General features: G+C 35.5%; 1 protein-coding gene across 4 annotated transcripts in view; it reads right to left on the bottom strand.

The window, feature by feature from the left end:
• The window catches only part of LOC148953991 (polypeptide N-acetylgalactosaminyltransferase 1-like), a 137000-nt gene that overhangs the window by 34738 nt on the left and 78348 nt on the right, over positions 1–23914 (bottom strand). For all 4 annotated transcript variants that reach the window (XM_089086878.1, XM_089086877.1, XM_089086879.1 and 1 more), the window contains exon 8: positions 85–222. In XM_089086878.1, coding sequence (XP_088943004.1) covers positions 85–222 — 138 coding nt within the window. The remainder of the gene's footprint in view (positions 1–84; positions 223–23914) is intronic.

Raw genomic sequence — 23914 nt, 5'->3', positions numbered from 1 at the left:
CAGTACTACACAACTAAAATAAACAACAATTAGCTTAATGAAAGGATTACGAACTTAAAATCTGTTACGATACTGAAAACTCACCTTGCCAAATTCTAATACGTGCTCATCAAGAATGAATTTCTCAGGTATGACATTATCTAAGAACCACCTAAAACTTTTGCAGCCAAGTTTATTTCGTAATTCTTTCCTTTTGCTTACATCTCCTACTGCCGAATCATTCTAAAAAAAAAAAATTACCTTAACGAAAATTCACTTCGATTTAATCTACTTTTGCACTTTCGAAAGAAACCCAGTTTCCCGCATGAGGAGCAATGATGTGGCTCATTTTTTGTCTGTGACCGCAAGTATGGCACTGAAACATCATAGAGAAGTTTTTTAAGTACTTATTTGAAAGGAAACTGATAAATCTAGGAACTTTTGTAATTAACGAACGATAATATTACAATAAACGCAATTTTGACAAAAGAAACTATAAATTCATATTAGCTTTAAATACATCTTTAAACAAGGTTTGGTCTTTCTGAGCCTTTCAGAAACCACTCTAGACAGATTTTTTCACAATGTTTGGCTTAGCCATCAAATCACTTAATAGCGAACTACGTAAGGTCACAAGGAGAATTCCAAAGGAATAAGGACAAATGTTAAAACTGGTTTACGACTTTTGTGCCGTCGAACAATAGATAATATTTTTCGTGCGGTCAATTCGAGTCCATTTAATAATACTTTTAAAAACAATCTCCCTTTTATTATCAACAAGTGATATTCGTTGCGTTTGAAAAATCTGTCAAGGAGGCATTAGTTAAAATTTAGAGTAAAATGTGACAGGTTACACTGGAACGGCAACGCCTCTCACATTTAGGGAATATTTGATAGTTTTGAGTTCTATAGCTGCTCTGCTTTGATCTGAAAAAAGTTGAAGAAGGAGTAGTATCGAGCTACTTTCAGGTCGCACATGATACCAAGAAACAGTAAGGAAAAGAGGGGACGACGCTCCCCCCTTTTGAAAATTTCCCTGCGAAAAGATCCACCCCCCCCCCATGGAAAATTCCCCCACGAATAATTGAGCAGCCACAGAGAAAGTACAAAATAGGCCCCTAAAAATGTCGATCAGATGTCCTAAGTGGTAACAAAAAGACCAGATATCAAAAGCAACTCTAGGACAGTGGCCGGTTGGTCTCCAATAATTTTCGACATTAAAAAAAAAGACTAGAACTCTCAATTTATGATCGAAAGAGCCACATGCAAAGTTTCAAGGCCACGAGGGGGATATTGGGGGTGAGGAAGGGGCAGGTCATCTCCTATACGGAACATGTTCTGCTCATTTTCGGATTTAATGTTACTCTTTATTTTCATAATAACAGCGTGGACCAGAAATATTCCTGGAAATCAAGATGGAGTATATTTCGTTTCTACATCCACGCCCTCCCTTACTTAGAACTAATTCTGTATTTATCTGAAGGCTTAAAGAAAGTTAAGATGTTTTGGCATTAAAATGCACCCTTTCAGGCATCTGTCACCCTCCCTAACCACAGCTTCCCTCCCCCAACATAATCTCCCTCCCCCAGATCTTCTTCTACAAAGATCTAAAGCTTAACGAAGATATAAAAAATTTGGGTATGAAAGCAGTTTTTGAGAATAGAAGGGCATTCCCCCCACTTACAAAAACTCCACCAGCCCTCCTCCATAATGATCAATGTAAAATTATAAACCACTGTACATAATCTTATGCAGCCTCAAATAAATAAATTTAGTTAAATGAAGCTTAAACTAGATTTCTGTTTAAACCGTTTATTTTCAAAAATTGAGGAAAATCGAATTAATATGAGCGATGATTTCTTTACAGCGCCAAGTAATCTAAGACCTGTGGAATGAATAATGAAAAAGAAGAATGCCCCGGACAATGCGGAAGAAGACATCAAAATATCATCTATGCTTAGTGCGACAACGACGAATTAGAAACTAATTTAAAAGAAAAAACAAAGCCCTTCTAGTGGAAGTAGAGAGCAAAGTTGTAGCTTAAAATCAACAAAAATTATTGTTTTGCAATTTATGTAACATTAAGAGATTAAATGATAAGGCACAATGCATTATTTTTTTCAGCAAGATACTTGGTATAAAAGGGGCTGTCGTAGAAACTTTCAGAAGGAGCTGATTCGCTTGGAAACTGACAGTTTTAGTGCCCTTTTTAAGAGTCAAAAGTGATCTCTCACTTCAGTTAATTTCCCCAACACATCCAATCAAAATTTCGAGATAGCCATTTTGTTCAACACTGTTGAACGTTACAGTAACTATGTAGTGGGGATGTCAACCTCCCACGACCCTTGGGGCAAGGGCTTTAAGTTTTACAACTCACCCACTATTTACTCATAGTATTTTTTATTGGGAAAGAGGGCATGTTTGACCTTTAGTGTTCCAAAAGACTAAGGGTATTCAGGTGAAGCTTTGAGAGAATGTTGAGGGACATTATGAATTTAATCAAGACATGCTCTGTGCATACAGGGTATCAAAAGAACGTAACTCAGGAATGACTAAGGTATTAAGCTGAAACTTTCTGGGAATGATGAGGGGGATGATCGTTGACCAAAAATGCAATATTTGAACGCTCCTATTACTACTACTGCTACCACTAATACTATTATTGCTACTACTAATGTTATCACTACTGCTATTACAACTACTGAATCTGTTTTGACTATTACTAAGGCTGACATTATTGAGGTGAAAACTTGAAAACGTTGAGGGTAAAGTTAAACTAAATCAAAACATACTCCGTGCACACAGATTTTCAAAAGTTCGTATCAACAATATCTTGGGAACAGCTTACCGTATCAAGGTGAAACTTCCAGGCATAACGAGGGGGATGTTCAATAGACCAAAAGGCAATATATGCATACAACTACTACCGCTACTACTAATACAACACTACTACAACTACTACTAGGGGCGTCCCGAGGAGGAGAGGCGCAGCTTTTTGGCAATTCGAAAAAAAAAGAAAAATTGGGAAGACAAAAATTTTGGCAGAAATGGGAGTAGTATCTACATACCAAGAATGGTCATAGCCGGTTCTCTGCCAGACATTCAAAGACTGCTTTTCTAGACATCCAAGGCATGCTTTGGCAATGTTCCAAGGTCTTTTTTCGGGAGCAACGCACTTTTACATGACGAATATATGGGTTAACGGGTTGAGCTAACTGGGTGAAGGACATCACCTACGCATTTAACTTGTTTATTCTGATTTGTCGTCTGGAGGAGGAAATCCGCTGGCAACTATACAAGGTCAAAAAGAGGCAAGACCTCTTATTTGGCTCGCATAATAGTTGGAGGAGATTCCCTGTCCGCCCATGTTTAAGCTGCATATTCTGAACTGCGAAATAACAGGTTTCACGAGCGTTTTACAAGTGGAGATTTTCCGCCCAAGGACGATCAGAGAATGCGAGGGGGGACGGAGTCTTTAGTTGAAGGGAGAGGGGAAAAAGGAGTCGGGGTAACTCTTTTAGTGGGGGAGGGATGTTAAACTTTTTTAAGGGGAGGGACAACCTTTTTTTCATGTCTTTAAAAGTCATTGTGTATACTTGTAACTACAAATTTTGTTATGAATATTTTTGGGGACATATAATGAAAACTGTATACATGTGTCATTCACAATTTTTCTTTTAGAAAAGTAACTTTTGTAGTGACATTTTTTTTCTAGGACTTGAATTTTTTAAACTTATAAATTTTTCAAATTTAAAACATAATTCCTTTCTTCTGAGATCCCCCCCCCCTAAGTAGGAAACTAAACATCCAAAATCATAGGTATCAGACAACACACACCTACGAAAGGCTAAAAAACTTAGCTCAGTAAACATCAAAATACCAAACTAAACATCCCAAATCATAAGTTTTAGACAACACATCTACGAAAGGCTAAGTAACCTAGCACAATAGGCCGGAAATACCAAGCTAAGGATCCCAAATCGTAAGTTTCAGACAAGCCAAACAACGAAAAACCAAAATAAATAAACCAAATCAAAAGTTTCAGACAACACACACCTACAAAAGACCAAGAAACTTAGCTAATAGAAAACAAAATACTCAAAGTCACAGATATCAGACAATAAACACCAACGGAAGGCAAAGAAACCTAGCTCATAGCAAACTGAACACCCCCAAATCTTAAGTTTCAGACAACTGAAACCTAAACACCCCAAAATACCTCAAAATAGCAAACTAAACACCCCAAATCTTAACTTTCAGACAATCAGTAATATCACAAAAACGGCTAATTGCATCAATTTGTAACTTCCAGGACTTGGTGAGGGGGATGCCCAACTCAGCAAAAGGCAATATGTTAATACTACTGCTGCTACTAGTACTAGTGTTGTTACTATTAATACTATAATTATCACTACTAATACTACTACTGTGACTGCTATTACAACTATCCCCAAGGGTATGACGGTGAAGTTTTCAAGGAATATTGAGGGAAGAAGGTTCACGGAATTACAACATGCCGTCTGTATGGAGGTTATCAAAAAAGCGTATCGGGAAACAGTTTGGAACAAGAAAGGAACGGTTTGGTGAGTAAAAGTTGAAATTTACAGAGCTTCTTGGGGGGATGTGGATCTAACCAAAAGACTATATTTGTATTCTAATGCTACTTTTTCTACTCATACTAGTAAAACTACAGCTACTACTACTGCTACTTCTATTACTTCTGCTAATACAACTACTGCTACTAAGAATAAGGCTATTACAACTGATAATTCTACTGCTACTTATATTACTATTAAGGCGAATATTTTCAGGAACATTGAAAAAGTGTTGAAATAAATCAAAACACACTATGCACATATAGGTCGTTAAGAAGAAGTATCAGATATGCTTCAGTAACGGTTTATGGTATTAAGTTGAAACTTTTAGCGTGGTTAGAGGTGGATGTTGAAGAAGACCAAAGGTGCTATGAGCATACTGCTTCTACTGCTACTACACAAGATAAGGGTATTAAGGTGAAGCTTTCAAGGAATATTTTAGCGGATGTTGAACTAAATAAAAACGAACTAATACCATGTAGATGGTCAAAAGGGTATGTCAGCCCCCCACAACTATGCAGTTTACCAACTATGCTTTAAAAATAAATAAAAAGACACTGTGTGTATGCTGGTTGCGAATGAGACATCCCAGCAATGCATCAAGAACAACTGACGTTATTAAGTTGAAACTTATAGGGCTGCTACTATTACTACTTCTGCTCTTACCATATAACTAACTCAAAAAAATTTAAGTGTATCCAGGATGTCGAAGAGCATAGATACAACTTTTTGGGAATGGCATTAAGTTTTATTTTTCAGGTTAACTTGAAGAGGTATAAAACTAAATTAAACAATTTTATTTCTGTCCAGATTTTCGAAAGGGTATATGTTGTTAAACATTGTTGAAAATTTTTCTCCAGCACACAAATAGCAAGCCAAACTATGAATTCTTATAGAAGAAAATACCAAAAAGATTAAAAATATCATTTTCTTTTTCCATGACAAAAACTATTTCAATAAAAAACAAACAGAAATTCCTTTAAAAAAACTTTTCCCACAAAGTAAGTTGGTCAAAGAAAAGTAGAGAGTTCCATTAAGCCAAAAATAAGCAGAAATAAAGCCAAATAATCTTCCAAGCGTAAAACTACCCCAAATTACAACTAATAAATAAATAAAACCAAAAACGAACAGAAATTACAATAAATAACTGAGTCAAACTCAAAACCAGCAGAAAGTAACATGAGCAGAAGCTAACACCCGCCAATCCTTCTGAAACCGAAACATAGTTTGCAATTTACTGAAAAATAAACACAAATGAATACGGATTGACAGTTTAATATATATATACATTGATATTTACTCCTTAAAATTTCACATAATCTTTTATTTATAAATTTTATAAAGTTGAAACCTTGAAAATTAATTTTGCTTTCAGTAAAGCTTTAAATAAGGATATATGGTATCTTAGCCTAGGTAAATTTGGCGTAAGAAAGGAAAATAGTAATGGTTACAGGCTGCTGGAATTCTGTAGACATAAAAATCTAGTTATAACCAACACAGTGTCTGTTGCTGCAACACAGTCCCTAGTAAAAGACGAACACTACCCATAGTAACAAAAACAACCTGAAACTTCTTAAATTCGTGTCGGATCAAAACAAAAACACAGCATTGGAATTGCCATGGCTGAAAACCCAACCTAAGACACTTACAGTTGTTTGGGTTGAACAAGAAGAGAAATCCATTGGCTTGAAAAACAAGGAAATCACTTTTTTTTGCATGGGAGGATTTTTTTTTCCTTCTCTGGAGCTAGCATAAGGCTGAACTATCATAGAAAGCTGTTCAAAAGCTCCTTTTAAAGGAAATTACCACATCTACTGCCTTTTGTAATTAAATGATTCACTGGGGCACGGTACCATTTTAGACTGATTTTGCTGCCTAATTCCCTGTAATTTCTATTGTAATGTTCCCAACTAAGAAAAAGCCATAGGCTTTTTCCTGTGTGTTATATACATAGTTAAAATTATGTAGGCATTTTCGTGGTTGTGACATTAGTAATTAAAACGTTGTCCGAGTCATCAGAAATCTTCACTCCTCAATTTTATAGATTATTGCTATAGATAAAAGATAAAAAACTGTGAAAAAAACTTTTATAGATTATAGATAAAAACTGTTTCTTAATACACAAGATGGAGTACATTAGCTATAATGAACCCATTAACTATAATTTGCCAAGTAAGAGTGCATTGCTGCTTATTGTTTCTTTAAAGATGAACTGAAATATTGTTGAAAATAAAATATTGTTGAAAATATTGTTGACCTTAACCTTAACTAATCAGAAACAAATCTAAGTATGTAATTTATGAATAAATTCATTTTCTTTTCCCCTTGCTTTTTCTTTTTCACTTACATTTCTTTTTCTTTCTTCCTAACTTTTTCTGTTCTTTTCCACCTACATAGATCACCTATATGGTCAACAATCTGTTGACCAAATACTTTTGGATTCTGAAGATAAAGACCCATATTGCAATGGAAATCATCTACATAGATCATATGTAGTGACATGAATAGATCTCCTATGGAAAATCTAAATTTTAGCCTATATATATACGCTACTATAGAGTCTGAGGCATATTATGCATAAATAAGAATAACTTTTGTAGGTAAAAGGGATTTGGTAGGTGATCCGTACGTATCCATTAGAAATTGTAGAAATCTATATTTTACCCAATGCTAATATGCTACTATAGAGTCTGAGGCATATTATGCATAAATAAGAATAACATTCGTAGGTGAAAGGGATTGTGTAGGTGATCCGTAGAGATCCATTAGAAATCGTAGAAATCTACATTTTAGCCTATGCATATACGCTACTATAGAGTCTGAGGCATATTATTCATAAATAAGAATAACTTTTGTAGGTGGAAGGGATTTTGTAGGTGATCCGGACGGATCCATTAGAAACTAGAAATTTTCATTTTAGCCGATGCATACACGCTACTATAGAGTCTGATGCATGCTATAAAAAATTAAAGATAACTGTTGTCATCCATATACGATTGCAATCGTAAACGGTTAATTATGTCATAGGTGATACAAACGATAGTATCACCTTCACATAGGCTCACACCTATGTTACTTCACATAGTCTCTTAGATACATATATCTAAGAGACTGAATCCTTAATTATACATCACTGATGATATCACTATCCGGGTTGCAGCGGTAGCTAGCAACCTAGTAAGAGACGATCACGTCCAATGTTAAGAAATATAAAAACCCATAGCTCCTAAAAAAGGAGTCAGATCAAAACAAAAAGTACACCATTAGAACCGCCTTGTCCGAAACCCCTGTATAGGAAACTTTCTGTCCCTTGGCTTGAACAGCAAGGGAAATATATTGGCTTGAGAATCAAGAAAATTGACTTTAACCACGTTATTCTCCCCAAAAGGGATATTTTTTTCTTTTTTTTTTGTATCCAGAGATAGCTTGGCACTGGAACATCGTAGAGGGTTTTTCAATAGCTAATTTTAAAGTAAATTAATTGGGTTAAAAATCTATAGTAACTAAAATAAATTATTTCTAAAAGAGAATAAATTTTTCCAATAAAAACTGTATTTTTGATGCAGTGACGTCATAATTACTATATAAGATTCTCTTTTCTTTGTTTCCAGCATAATAAAGATCAAACTCTTCCCTATACTAACTTGCATACGCAACTTTACTATAGTTAAGATTACAGTATTTTTATAATTTTCTTTACATTAAAAGACGATCACTGAAATAACAAACCATTCCATACATTGGACTTAGTTAGCTACTTGATTGTTTGAGTTTCGTCTCTTACTATTTAAAAGAAGAAAAAGCCGTAGGCTTTTTCCTGTTTGTATTTATAGTTAAAAAACGAACTCAAGTCCAAAGAAACTGAACACTGTGGTTCATTCATATTATCTTCATTATTTTAGCTAGAATGTAAATAAACAAGTTTCTTTTTTAAATTTTAAATTGAAAAGATAGTGCTTTTAATTATATTAAAAGACGATCACTGAAATAACAAACCAGTCCATACATTGGACTTAGTTAGCTTCTTGATTGTTTGAGTTTCGTCTCTTACTATTTAAAAGAAGAAAAAGCCGTAGGCTTTTTCCTGTTTGTATTTATAGTTAAAAAACGAACTCAAGTCCAAAGAATCTGAACACTGTGGTTCATTCATATTATCTTCATTATTTTAGCTAGAATGTAAATAAACAAGTTTCTTTTTTAAATTTTAAATTGAAAATATAGTAAAGAACGAACTTCAGTACATAGTAACTAAAACAAGATTATAATTAGCTTTGGTATAAAATACTGTCAGCGGTGGGATTCAATCCCATGCCTCCGAATTGAAGAGTGGCTAACACCAGCACCTTAAACCGCTCGACCATGCTGCCTCACATAACTATGCCGTTATAATGCCATTATAAACGCCATAATACTCTTAATTAAAACTCTAAACTAAAACTTAAACTCTTCGATGTGTTTTGCTATCAGGCCACCTTTCTATGAAGCTGTTATTACAGTAAAGAACGATCTCTCGTCCATATTATAAAGACGGTCATTGGAATAAAAACCCAATACATACATTTGATTTAGTTAGCTACTTGATTGTTTGAGGCTAGTCTCTTACTATTTCAAAGAAGAAAAAGCCGTAGGCTTTTTCCTGTTTGTAATCAATTGGAAAGAGTTCTACCTTTAATCCGGGTTGCAGCGGTAGCTAGCAACCTAGTAAGAGACGATCACGTCCAATGTTAAGAAATATAAAAACCCATAGTTCCTAAAAAAAAGGAGTCAAATCAAATTCAAAAGTACACCATTAGAACCGCCTTGTCCAAAACCCCTGTATTGTACAATAAAGAACGACTTCTTGCCTATACTAAATTTTATACGCCACTTAATTATAGTATAAGTTCAACAGATAGCTTTGCACTGGAACATCGTAGAGAGTTGTTCAATGGCTCATTTTAAAGGAAATTGATGGGGTTAAAAACCTTTTGTAATTAAAACAAATTATTTTTATTACATGAAGAAATTCTAATTATATTCCTTAAGAAATCATCATAAGTAAAAATTTCCCATACGGAAATTATAGTAAAGATCGAACTCTTCCCTATACTAACTTGCATACGCAACTTCACTATAGTTAAGATTACAGTATTTATATTATGCATCATTATAAATTATAAAAGGTTCAAATGTTTGAAGATTATAGAGTTAAAAATTTTCCCAACCCGGGAATCGAACCCGAGCCTGTTAAGTGAAAGTTAACTATCCTAGCCACTAGACCATATTGAACTACAAAGAAGTATGATTTAAGAGCCATATGCGTATTATTATTTCACCATACCAATTATAATAAGGCCAAAACAAAATCGTCGACTTGCAACCTTACTTTTGACACATGAGTTAAATCTTCATCAGGCTTAAAAAATGTTTTGCTAGTTTTACATGAAAGAACGAACCTTAGTCTATATATAATAAAGAACGACACCTTGCCCATGTTAACTAAAACATAAATAGGGATTATGTAATTTCCAATAGTATCATGGCTGTAGAGATGGCTGAAACCTAGTTACAATAAAAAACGATCATTGGAATAAAAAAAATTGCATACCTTTGGAATTAGCTAGCTACTTGATTATTTGAGACTCGTCTCTTACTATTTAAATGAAGAAAAAGCCGTAGGCTTTTTCCTGTGTGTAATCAGTTTATTATCATAGGCAGCGCGCTAGCACTGCCTGAGTAAAGAACGATGTGGGCACAATGTGTTTTTTTTTCTGGTTGCAGCGATAGCTAGCAACCTAGTAAGAGACGATCACGTCCAATGTTAAGAAATATAAAAACCCATAGTTCCTAACAAAGGAGTCAGATCAAAACAAAAAGTTTACATTAAAGAACGATCTTTAGTCCATAGTAACTGAAGTTATATTAAAAAACGATCATTAGGAGATCATACATAAGGGATTAATACTGTAAATTGGAATTTTGTAAGTATCGGCGGTATTATGTTTTTATTGATAGCGGAATTCCAAACTGAAAGAAATCGATCCCGGATGGCTTTGAACCACCAATTATATTAAAATTATAATAAAGAACGAGCTCTTGCCTAAACTAAATTTTATAGGCCACTTAACTATATCCGGGTTGCAGTGGTAGCTAGCCACCTAGTAAGAGACGATCACGTCCAATTTTAAGAAATATAAAACCCATAACTCCTAAAAAAAAGTTAGATCAAAACAAAAAGTACACCATTAGAACCGCCTTGTCCGAAACGCCTATATAGGAAACTTTCTGTCCCTTGCTATGAACAGCAACGGAAATATATTGGCTTGAAAATCAAGAAAAGTGGCAGCTACTACAGCATTCTGCCTAAACGGCATCTTTTTTTCTTTTTCTTTTCCACAGATAGCTTGTCACTGGAACTTCGTAGATAATCGTTCAACGGCTCATTTTAAAGGAAATTAATTAAAGTAAAGAACGACATCCAGCCGATATTAACTGGAAAATAAATGGGGATTATGTTTTACATTAAAGGACGAACTATAGCCGTCCGACTCAATATTTAGGAGTTATTTACATTAAACCATAGTAACTGGAATCCGGGTTGCGGCGGTAGCTAGAAACATAGTAAGAGACGATCACGCCTCATTGTAAAAATGAAATAGTTACATTAAAATACAGTCATTGGAATAAAAACCATTGCATACATTGGAGTTAGTTAGTTACATGAAAGAACAAAGTCTAAAACTTGGTTATTGCGGCATCCGGGATGGAGCGGTAGCTAGCAACCTTGTAAGAGACGATCAGAAGAGACTGCAGTCTTTTCAAAGATATTTGATTTTTGAAGCAATCAAACAGTTCGTGGTAAATTTATGTTAGAAATATATATTCCATAGTCCGGGTTGCAGCGGTAGCTAGCAACCTAGTAAGAGACGATCATGTCCAATTTTGAGAAATATAAAAACCCATAACTCCTAAACAAAAAGTCGGATCAAAACAAAAAGTATAGCATTAGAGCTGCCTTGTCCAAAAGCCCTGTATAGAAAACTGTCTGTCATTTGGATTGAACAGCAACGGAAATACATTGGCTTGAAAATCAAGAAAAGTACCTGCTACTATAGCATTCTGCCTAAACGGCATCTTTTTTTCTTTCTCTTTTGTTTCTTTTCCACAAATAGCTTGGTACTGGAACATCGTAGAGAGTTGTTCAACGGTAAATATAAAGAGCGACTTAATGTTTGCACTGACAGTTACTTATCTGGGCTATGATGTCACTTTCTCTCACAGACGAGCTACTTATTTCTCATCATATATATTTTGAATATCCAAATTAAATACCTTGTAACAGCCAAGTGGATACTGCCACGTCTGGAAAAATTATTTGGGACTGAGGTTCGATCCCAGCTGTTGCAAGTTATGCAATCATGCATCAGAGGTTCAGAGAAACCAGGATTCTCTCTCTGGGAATTTTATAAAAACTATCTTTGTAGGGGCTATGAATGCCACAAAATTTCATCATACCAAGGAAGGTTTATTACGAAGGATTTCTCTTTTGTCAGTGATGGTAATAAATATTGCTCATTTATTATTTTTTACAAATAATTGGTCAAATTTCGACCAGCAAGATTGAAGCTCAAACATGCATGTCATGGGGGCACACAAGGTTTTCATTGAAAGCTTTGTAGTAGAAGCTTGAAAAAGGGCTCATTTAATAGGAAATTCAAAGGGCTAGTGCCTTTTTTAATAGTCGAAAGTGATTGGAGGGCAGTTAACCCCTTTCATGCCCACCATTTATCCAAATTATAATAAAGAACGAATATTTTACCGATTATCTACTAATAACCATATATGACGTAATAAGTGACATGACGTAATATCTAAAACCTATTGTGTACTAATGACCATACATGATTTAATAAGCGACGTGACGTAAAAAATGAAGAAATTAATTTTTACTTTATTTTCGTTTTTAGTTCAGAATCGATAAAGTTATAAACTGCTAAAATATTTATGGTGTCTTAGCAATAGTTTTAATCTTTTATTTAGACTAGAAAAATCTGGGTTGCAGCGGTAGCTAGCAACCTAGTAAGAGACGATCACGTCCAATGTTAAGAAATATAAAAACCCATATTTCCTAACAAAGGAGTCAGATCAAACATCCGGGTTGCAGCGGTAGCTAGCAACCTAGTAAGAGACGATCACGTCCAATGTTAAGAAATATAAAAACCCATAGCTCCTAAAAAAGGAGTCAGATCAAAACAAAAAGTACACCATTAGAACCGCCTTGTCCAAAACCCCTGTATAGGAAACTTTCTGTCCCTTGGCTTGAACAGCAAGGGAGATATATTGACTTGAAAATCAAGAAAATTGACTTTAACCACGTTATTCTCCCCACACGGGATATTTTTTTCTTTTTTTTTTTGTATCCAGAGATAGCTTGGCACTGGAACATCGTAGAGGGTTGTTCAATAGCTCATTTTAAAGGAAATTAATTGGGTTAAAAATCTATAGTAACTAAAATAAACTATTTCTAAAAGAGAATAAATTTTTCCAATAAAAACTGTATTTTTGATGCAGTGACGTCATAATTACTATATAAGATTCTCTTTCCTTTGTTTCCAGTATAATAAAGATCAAACTCTTCCCTATACTAACTTGCATACGCAACTTTACTATAGTTAAGATTACAGTATTTTTATAATTTTCTTCACATTAAAAGACGATCACTGAAATAACAAACCATTCCATACATTGGACTTAGTTAGCTACTTGATTGTTTGAGTTTCGTCTCTTACTATTTAAAAGAAGAAAAAGCCGTAGGCTTTTTCCTGTTTGTATTTATAGTGAAAAAACGAACTCAAGTCCAAAGAAACTGAACCCTGTGGTTCATTCATATTATCTTCATTATTTTAGCTAGAATGTCAATAAACAAGTTTCTTTTTTAAATTTTAAATTGAAATCCGGGTTGCAGCGGTCGCTAGCAACTTAGTAAGAGACGATCACGTCCAATGTTAATAAATATAAAAACCCATAGTTCTTAACGCAAGAGTCAGATCAAAACAAAAAGTACACCATTAGAACCGCCTTGTCCGAAACCCCTGTATAGGAAACTTTCTGTCCCTTGGCTTGAACAGCAAGGGAAATATATTGGCTTGAAAATCGAGAAAATTGACTTTAACCACGTTATTCTCCCCAAACGAGATATTTTTTTCTTTTTTTTTCTTTTTTGTATCCAGAGATAGCTTGGCACTGGAACATCGTAGAGGGTTGTTCAATAGCTCATTTTAAAGGAAATTAATTGGGTTAAAAATCTATAGTAACTAAAATAAATTATTTCTAAAAGAGAATAAATTTTTCCAATAAAAACTGTATTTTTAATGCAGTGACGTCATAATTACTGTATAAGAAACGTCAAAACTGTAAATGGTCTCATTCATGAATACATAATGGTTAGATCAAAGCAAGCTACACACAAGTTAAAAAATCAGTACTAAAAAATAAAGAAAAGTGGCAGCTACTACAACATTCTGCCTAAACGGGGTATTTTTTTTCTCTTTTCTTTGTTTCCAGTATACTAAACGGGATTTTTCCACCAAAAACTGCATTTTGATGTCTTTTCACACTGCAGTCTTTCAAACATAATCGTATACCAGCGGTAAGAATTGAACCCACGCCTCTGAAGAGACTGGTGGCTAACACCAGTGCCTTGGACCACTCAGCCAGGCTGCCTCTCATAAATAAATATATATGTGAATTTGGGTTGCAGCAGTAGCTAGCAACCTAGTAATAGACGATCAGTCCAATGCTAAGAAATATAAAAACCCAAAACTCCTAAAAATAGAGTCAGATCAAAACAAAAGTACATCATTAGAAATACCTTGTCTGAAACCCTACTAGATAAATAATGAACGTCATCATAGTTTTATATTAGAGCTATGACGTGAATAGAGTGACGTCATAATTAGTATATAAGGAAAGAAAAAACTGAAAATTCTCTCATTCTTGATTAGAATAATGGTTAGATCAAAGCAGGCTATACGCAAGTTGAAGAAAGAGTACTACACAAACAACAGAGATAGTAACTTGAAAAGAAAAAAGCAAAGGTATTCAACCGACCAGGTGTATCGAGAAGTAATAATTGAGAGAGCAAAACAAAGGTATTCAACCGACCAGGCGTATCGAGAAGTAATCAAACAAAACAGCAAGATGTGTTATCACAATGATGAAGATTATAGACATGCAAAAATTCAGACAGCCAAACAAAAGATCAAGGAACGGTATGGTAATGATGAACATTACAGAGAAGCAAGAATTGAGCAGGCTAAACAAAAGATCAAGGAGCGTTATCACAATGATAAACTTTATAGAGAAGCAACAATTGAGCAGGCTAGACAAAAGAGCAGGGAACGGTATGATAATGATGAAGATTACCGAAACAAACATAAGAAAAAAGTTGCTACCAGAATAATGGGTAGATACTGGGGTGACATTACATTAAAAGACGATCACTGAAATAACAAACCATTCCATACATTGGACTTAGTTAGCTACTTGATTGTTTGAGTTTCGTCTCTTACTATTTAAAAGAAGAAAAAGCCGTAGGCTTTTTCCTGTTTGTATTTATAGTTAAAAAACGAACTCAAGTCCAAAGAATCTGAACACTGTGGTTCATTCATATTATCTTCATTATTTTAGCTAGAATGTAAATAAATTATAATAAAGAACGACCTCTTACCTATGCTAAATATTATACGCCACTTAATTATAGTATAGGTTATCCGGGTTGCTACAGTAAAGAATGATCTCTCATCCATAGTAACTGATAAATGGTGGTTCCAGGGGTAGTACACTTGAGGTTCGTCTCTTACTATTTAAAAGAAGAAAAAGCCGTAGGCTTTTTCCTGTGTGTAATGATATAGCATAAAAGAAAACCCAAGTGATAACTGATTACAGTAAAGAACGATCTCTCGCTCATAGTAACTGATTTGTCAATTAGGTCTTTTTATACATAATTATCCATTATTATATAAAACACAGTAATTTTTGGGGGGATTTTATAATAAAGAACGAACTCTTGTCTATATTAACATGTATAGGCAACTTAACTATACTTAATAATTAGACTTATTTAGTCCGGGTACAATAAAGAACGAACTCTTGCCTATACAAACTTGTATAGTGGGACATAATTCGGGTTTCCGGGTTGCAGCGGTAGCTAGCAACCTCCGGGTTGCAGTGTTACATTAAGGGACGATCATTGCAATAACAAACCATTGCAGACTTTTGACTTAGTTAGCTACTTGATTGTTTGAGGTTCGTCTCTTACTCTTTCAAAGAAAAAAAGCCGTAAGCTTTTTCCTGTTTGTAATCATATAGCATAGAATCTGGGTTGCAGCGGTAGCTAGCAACCAAGTAAGAAACGATCAGTCCAATGTTAAGAAATCCTGGTTGCAGAGATAGCTAGAATCTGGGTTTCAGCGGTAGCTAGCAACCTTGTAAGAGACGATCACGTCCAATGTTAAGAAATATAAAAACCCATAGCTCCTAAAAAAGGAATCAGATCAAAACAAAAATCCGGGTTGCAGCGGTAGCTAGCAACTTAGTAAGAGACGATCACGTCCAATGTTAAGAAATATAAAAACCCATAGTTCCTAAAATAGGAGTCAGATCAAATTCAAATCCGGGTTGCAGCGGTAGCTAGCAACCTAGTAAGAGACGATCACGTCCAATGTTAAGAAAAATAAAAACCCATAGTTCCTAAAAAAGGAGTCAGATCAAATTCAAAAATACACCATTAGAACCGCCTTGTCCGAAACCCCTTTATAGTAAACTTTCTGTCCCTTGGCTTGAACAGCAAGGGAAATATATCGGCTTGAAAATCAAGAAAAGTGGCAGCTACTACAACATTCTGCCTAAATGAGATATTTTTTTTTCTTTTTTTCTTTCTTTTCCAGAGATAGAATGGCACTGGAACATCGTAGAGATTTGTTCAATGGCTCATTTTAAAGGAAATTAATTGGGTTAAAAATCTATAGTAACTAAAATAAATTATTTCTAAAAGAGAATAAATTTTTCCACCAAAAAACTGCATTTTGGATGTCTTTTCACACTGCAGTCTTTCAAACATAATCGTATACCAGCGGTAAGATTTGAACCAACGCCTCCGAAGAGACTGGTGGCTAACACCAGTGGCTTGGACCCCTCGGCCAGGCTGCCTCTCATAATTTGGGTTGCAGCAGTAGCTAGCAACCTAGTAAGAGACGATCAGTCCAATGCTAAGAAATATGAAAACCCAAAACTCCTAAACATAGAGTCAGATCAAAGCAAAAGTACATCATTATAACTACCTTGTCTGAAACCCTACTAGATAAATAATGAATGTCGTCATAGGTTTATATCAGACCTATGACGTGAATAGAAAAACACGACATTATGTTGTTGTTTCTGAAGACGTCATGAAATAATACCATGGCGCCATGACGTTTTGAAATAAAATTATTAGACCATGACGTCATAATTACTACTTAAGAACGACAAAGATGTAAATGGTCTCATTCGTGAATTACATAATGGTTTGATCAAAGCAAGCTACACGCAAGTTAAAAAAACCGTACTACACAGACAACAGAGATAGTATCTTGAAAAGAGAAAAGCAAAGGTATTCAACCGACCAGGCGTATCGAGAAGTAAAAATTGAGAGACTAAAACAAAACAGCAAGATGTGTTATAACAATGTTATAATAAAGAATGACCTCATGCCTATACTAAATTTTATACGCCACTGAATTATAGTATAGTTATAATAAAGAACGAACTTTAGCCTATACTAACTGAATGGTTTGTGATAAATATTATCCAGGTTGCAGCGGTGGCTAGCAACCTAGTAAGCAACGATCACGTCCAATGTTAAGAATCCGGGATGCAGCGGTAGCTAGAAAACTAGTAAAAGACCATCAAGCCCCATAGTAAAAACTAAAGTAACCCATAACTCCTGAATAGAAAAAAGAATGACCTCTTGCCTATACTAAATTTTATAGGCCACTTAACTATAGAGTAAGGGCTATTACAGTTATCTTTAAGGTCAATATATCAAAATTTTCCATTCAAATTATAATGAAGAACAACCTCTTGCCTATACTAAATTTTATAGGCCACTTAACTATAGTTTAGGCTAGTACAGTTATATTTAAAATCAATATATTAAAAATTTCCATCAAAAGATGATCATTGGAATAAAAAACCATTACATACATTTGATTTAGTTAGCTACTTGATTGTTTGAGGTTCGTCTCTTACCATTTCAAAGAAGAAAAAGCCGTAGGCTTTTTCCTGTGTGTAATCAATTAGAAATAATAATATAATAATTATTGACAAATCGAGTGTTTTATTTTTTTCACATATAGATTCGCTGGCTCCTGATGTAATTGGTATTGAAACCTCTCGTGGACTTATCAAGAGACCAGAAAAAGGTCACTTTCGTTACCTAGGGGTTTTAATCGACGAAAACCTCTCGTTCAGACACCACATAGCAAGTGTCGAGACGAAGCTTTCAAGGAACCTTGGAATCTTGAGAAAACTCAGTCACCATTTCCCTAAAAAAATACTCATCCTGATTTACAATGCAGTTATCAAGCCTCACATTCAATATTGTTCTACGGTTTGGCAATCTAATTTCAAGACACATTTACAGAGACTAAACTCAGTTCACAATAAAGCACTTCAAATTTTAGGCCCAGCACCGAAGAGACGATCAATGGCATCACTTTACAGACTATCTTGTACCGTTTTTTGCTTTAAATATTTTTCAGGAACACTCCCTTCACCATTTAGAGGCTTATTCAAAATAGCATCACAAATCCAAAGCTTAAATACACGATCTTCATCATACATTTACATACCCCCGACACCGACAGCTAGGTATTTTCTCCTAGAATTGCGTGTGCTAGAAAGTGGAATGCACTTCCGCAAGAGCTGAGGTCATATAGGTCTCTCGGCTCCTTTAAAAAGAATGTGAAAAAATATCTAAAAGATTAAATATTTTTTCACTAGATTCATTTTATTATTATTATGTTTATAATTTTTCGATATTATTATTAATTATCATATTTTAGTTTGATGCTTCAAGGGGTGTGAGCAGAGGAGAAGTTGTGTTAAATTTATTGTTATTTGATGGCGGTTCGGGGTGGAAATTGGAGAGGACACGAGGCCACGCTGTATTTAGAGTGTGCAATTATTACGGGCCCAAACGTGCATCAATGCACAAGGAACTAAGTTAAGTGTATTTTTATATATATTTTTTGAATTAAAACCCATATTGAACTGAAACTGAAAAAACTGAATAATAATATATATTGAAAACCCGTCGTATACAATAAATGTACAATGACAGAGTATACAAAAATGCGAAAAGAGGAAACAAAACGATAATGTACTAAAGAAAAAAAAATAATAACAACAAAAGCAACAACTTCTTAAATAGTATACAAAATAGTACGAAAAATGGAAACTGAAAGATAACATTCTCAAAGATTACAACAGAAACAACAACTTCTTCGAAAATAGCAACAGACAAAAACTTTTGAAAGGGGGGAAAAAATAAAAAGGGAAACAAGAGGGAAAATTAAACAAGCAAACTTGCCCACTCGTGCTTTAGAATTGCTGGTTTTGTTTTTTGCCGGCTAATAAGTGTCTCAACAGCTAGATTTGGGTCTGCTAGGTTGTAGCGCCGAATCAGAAAACTATTTTTTGTCCAAGGTGGCAATTTTAGTAGATACTTTGCAAAACGGAAAATAAAGAGCGGATTTTAGACTTTTCATGGTTTGCCAATAAATTCCAGAAAGGGGTCACATATAATATATTTGGCAGAGTGGTAACTTTGTAAATACTTGCCAGTAGTGGACGGTTAGATCTCAGAGTGGATTTAACGATCAAAGCATAGGAGCTGGATATTCGCCGTTCAAGATGTGAGATTAGGAGGGAACGGGTGTGCTGTAATGAGGAACCTATTGGCAGCCCCAGATATACTATTTTATCAACTGGTTTTACTGAGCAATCACCTAGTGTGATATTAGTAGGAGGGTCATTCTTCCAATTATAAGGCAAGACTTCCGACTTTTGGGTCTCAGACCGACTTTCTCGTAGTTGGACTGCAGTCATGAGAATATTTCTGAAAGGCGGTTAAGCGTCCGGCTGAGATTCAGCGTGTCATCAGCATAGCATACTAGGGAGATGTCAATGGAACTGAGAATGCATGATGAAGGACAGCTGTCTTGAGGTTCAATAATGTAGTTGTTGAAGAAATTGGGGGATAAAACTGCTCCCTGACGGGCACCTTTACGGACTGGTATCAAAGCTGACCGTGGGGCTGGTGGAAGGCCTTTATCGGGAGGGAGCTTGAGTCGCACGCGAAGGCGAGAATAAAGATCACGGAAAGCCCGGATGATATTTGAGTTCACTCCTCTTTTAGCTGAGTTTAGCAACATAAGCGCATGAATCAATGAACCAAACTCTCTCTGCAGGTCTAATCCCCCGATCGCTAGACTTTCTCCTGATTTGTGTGCATCCAGGAGTGCATATGCAACAACATGGAGCGCTTCCGCACAACCAATGCCGCGTTGGAAACCGAATTGTCTTGGTGGACTGCAACACAGTTTTTCCAACTCATCTACGATTAAAAGTTCAAATAACTTGCAGAGAGAGGTAGCAACCGTGATTGGACGGAAAGAGGAGCATTGCATGGTAACTTTTCTTTTTTAGGAACTGGCGTAAAGTCTCCAATTGAGAAAGTGGTTGGGACAATACCCTGAATGAGGATAATCTGCATCAGGAGGGTTACATGAATAATGAGAGCGGGCCCACCACTTTTTAGATGGAGTGCACTGATCCCGTCAATCCCAAAAGATTTTTTAGGTTTTAGGTGAGAGATGGCCTTGCATACAGCTCCCTCCGTTACAAGATAATCACTCCGAGGACAGCTATCTAAGAAGTCGTCCAACTCAGCTTCGTATCTTTCGTTGAGGGCTGGGTCAGGAGGTGAAAATTCTGACCCATAATATGCGTACCTATCAGAATCAGGAATAGCAGATGCGGATAAAGACTCATCGCTTTTAGAGGACAGAAAACGCCAAAGGAGAGAAGGATTAATTTTGGCCCGTGTAGATTCGATATCAATTATCTTTTTTCTGTGAGCTTTTAGCTCCTTTGTGAATTTTATTTTTGTGAGCAGGCGGATTGAATTGACTAACCCCGAACAGGGTCGTCCGCAAGAAACCCAAAGTTGAAGCCAAAATTTAGACTTAGAATGGGTATCCACTAACTCTGGATTTTCAGACCGGCCAGGAAGGGTATGATGACGGGGTCTACTTAGAGGGACGGCAGCTTTTTCAGCACAGCAAAGGGCATGGCCAATTTTTGCGCAATAGAAGTCAACTGATAGTTGTGTTTCCTCCCTTGAAAGAGCAGTTAATCCAGAGAGAAGATGGAAAGGGACACGGATCTTACTAAGGACTCTGGCGGCTTCTTCTTGAAATAAAACAGGGTTAATTTTACGCCAATCACGGCAAGACCTAGGAGGTGTTTTCGAAGTTGTTTACGTTTGTGTATCTGAGCTGTGGCAAGGAATCTCGGCTCAGAACTTTATTGGTAAGTGATCAGACAGCTGAAAATCAAGCACAACCTTGACAGGCGAAATCCTGAGATTTGCGGACGCAACGACGTGATCGAGATCTGATGTGGACATTGAGGTGTGTACATGTGAAAAATTTAAATATTTGCACTTGAGGTCAAACTGGTCTCCAAAAATACTAAGCAACAACGTAGAACGTAAAGACCTAGATAAGAGCGGTTCATTCAAATCGTAATTGAAGTCACCAACGAATATGCATTGAAGGCTTATAGATCTAATACGGTTAATATACTGGCCGAGTTTATCACTAGAATAAGTAAAAGCACGCTCCGAACGCTCACCATGGTAATTTGTAGGCAAATATACATTAATAAAAACACAGCCCTCAACACGAATCGCCAGAAAATTATCATTGACTTCAAATACACTAGATCTTAGAGTCGAACGAACAAAAGTGGCAATACCACCGGAGGGTCGCCCTTTTCCACTTAGCTGCTTCGCTGAAACTGAATAAACCAATACTGAACTATTAAAACTAAGAATACTTTTCCTGCGGTTTGTGACGAAATGTTCTTGTAAACAGACAACTTCATTTTGCTCAAAAACAACATCTAAGATCGGAATTTTATTTGCGAACGAGCCATTAATGTTCCACGATAAACATTTAACTGTCATTTCTTTTGTGGATTACTGTTTGAGGGACATTTTACACTGTAACACGTGTGACTGCTGATTTTGCATTGAACGCAGAATGTCGGTTGTCTGCATGGTTCATCTCACGTAGAACGATGTTCATTTTACATTAAAAGATGATCATTAGAATAATAATCTGGGTTGCAGCGGTAGCTAACAACCTAGTAAAAGACGATCACGTCCAATGTTAAGAAATATAAAAACCCATAACTCCTAAGAAAAGTCAGATCAAAACAAAAAGTACACCATTCGAACCGCCTTGTCCGAAAACCCTGTATAGTAAACTTTCTCATATTTGGCTTGAACAGCAAGAAAAATATATTGGCTTGAAAATCAAGAATTATATTAAAGGACAATCATTAGAAGAGCAAACCATTGCATATATTATACTTAGTTATCTGCCTGATCCAGGTTGCAGCGGTGTTATCCGGGTTGGAGCGGTAGCTAGCAACCTAGTAAGAGACGATCACGTCCAGAACAATCTTCGGCGATCTGTCATCCTTCATCCGCACAACGTGTCCTTGCTACCCAAACCGTACTTTCGAGAGATCTCTAGAGAGTGTTATTGAACATCAAAGCTTGTGTAGCCTATTGTTTTAAATACGGAACGACAGATGTGTCCACAGACCCCTACTTCATTAAGTTATGTTTACAACATCTAGCACATAGTCCACTTAGATTTGGGGCGGTATTTATTAAGATCCATATTTGGCTACTATACTCAATCGCGCTTATAATCGTCTAGGAGTGTTTCTCATAATCCTATGCATCTTCTGAAAAAAATTTTTTAAATTTTACAAATCACAATGAGAATATGAGAGTATCATTATCAACTTGTCACATATAACAACGTATTGACTTAAAGTAATACCCATTTCAGTGAAGATTCACCCCTATTCACCATACTAATTGACCAAAAAATCCAGTTCTTATTTATTAATTATGAGAATTATTTAATAATTATTCCGCAAAATAGTTGTAAAAAAACTAAGCTACACCTTAACATGCACAACTAATTCACTATTATTAATAGTTATAAAAAAGTAATAGATTATTATTAAATAATAATTGTAATAAAAGTAAATTAAACATAGTCAGCAACATATAATTAAGTGATCTCCCAGTGACTGTCATGGGATAATGACAACAGTACATCACCTTAATCAAGCTAAATTTATATAGAACCCAACACTAAGTAACTACTGATTTTATAAAAAACTAGATGCGCACCTCAGTTCATATCTGTACCGCAACAGTTTTATGCTGGTACACAACGCTGATCATTTTAATGTATTTGTCTTGTATCAAACAGTTCGTGGTAACGAACTGTAAGTAAGGAGTGACCCAGCTCAATAGTAACCGAAACTCAAGAAAACGGGTTTTTGATATCAATAGATATATCAAAAGAATCAGATTTCAATGCTGATTTCAAATATATAAATTCCATCAAGTTTAGTCCTACCCATCAAAAGTTACGCGCCTGAGAAAATTTGTCTGATTTTCAAAAAAAGGAGGGAAACACCCCCTAAAAATTATAGAACCTTAATGAAAATGACACCATCAGATTCAGCGTATCAGAGAACACTACTGTAGAGGTTTCAAGCTCCTATCTACAAAAATGTGGAATTTTACATTTTTTGCCAGAAGAAAGATCACGGATGCGTGTTTATTTGTTTGTTTTTTTTTTTCCCAGGGGTGATCGCATCGACCCAGTGGTCCTAGAATATCGTGGGAGGGCTCATTGGAATTGAAATTTAAAGTTCTAGTGCCCTTTTTAAGTGACCAAAAAAAATGGAGGGCAACTAGGCCCCCTCCCACGCTTATTTGTTTCCCAAAGTCACCCGATCAAAATTTTGAGATAGCCATTTTGTTCAGCATAGTCAAAAATATGATAAATATGTCTTTTAGGATGACTTAATCCCCCAAAGTTCCCAGAGGGAGGGCTAAAAGTTATGAACTTTACCCAATGTTAACATATAGTATTGGTTATTGGGAAGTATACAGAAGTTTTCAGGAGGTTTTTTCTGGTAGTGGGAGGGAAGGGTGGGTC

The sequence above is a fragment of the Artemia sp. Qi Xiang Cuo genome, chromosome 3 (genome assembly GCF_049724085.1).
Source record: "Artemia sp. Qi Xiang Cuo chromosome 3, ASM4972408v1, whole genome shotgun sequence".
Taxonomy (NCBI): Eukaryota; Metazoa; Arthropoda; class Branchiopoda; order Anostraca; family Artemiidae; genus Artemia; species Artemia sp. Qi Xiang Cuo.
This window is presented reverse-complemented; position numbering and strand designations above follow the sequence as displayed.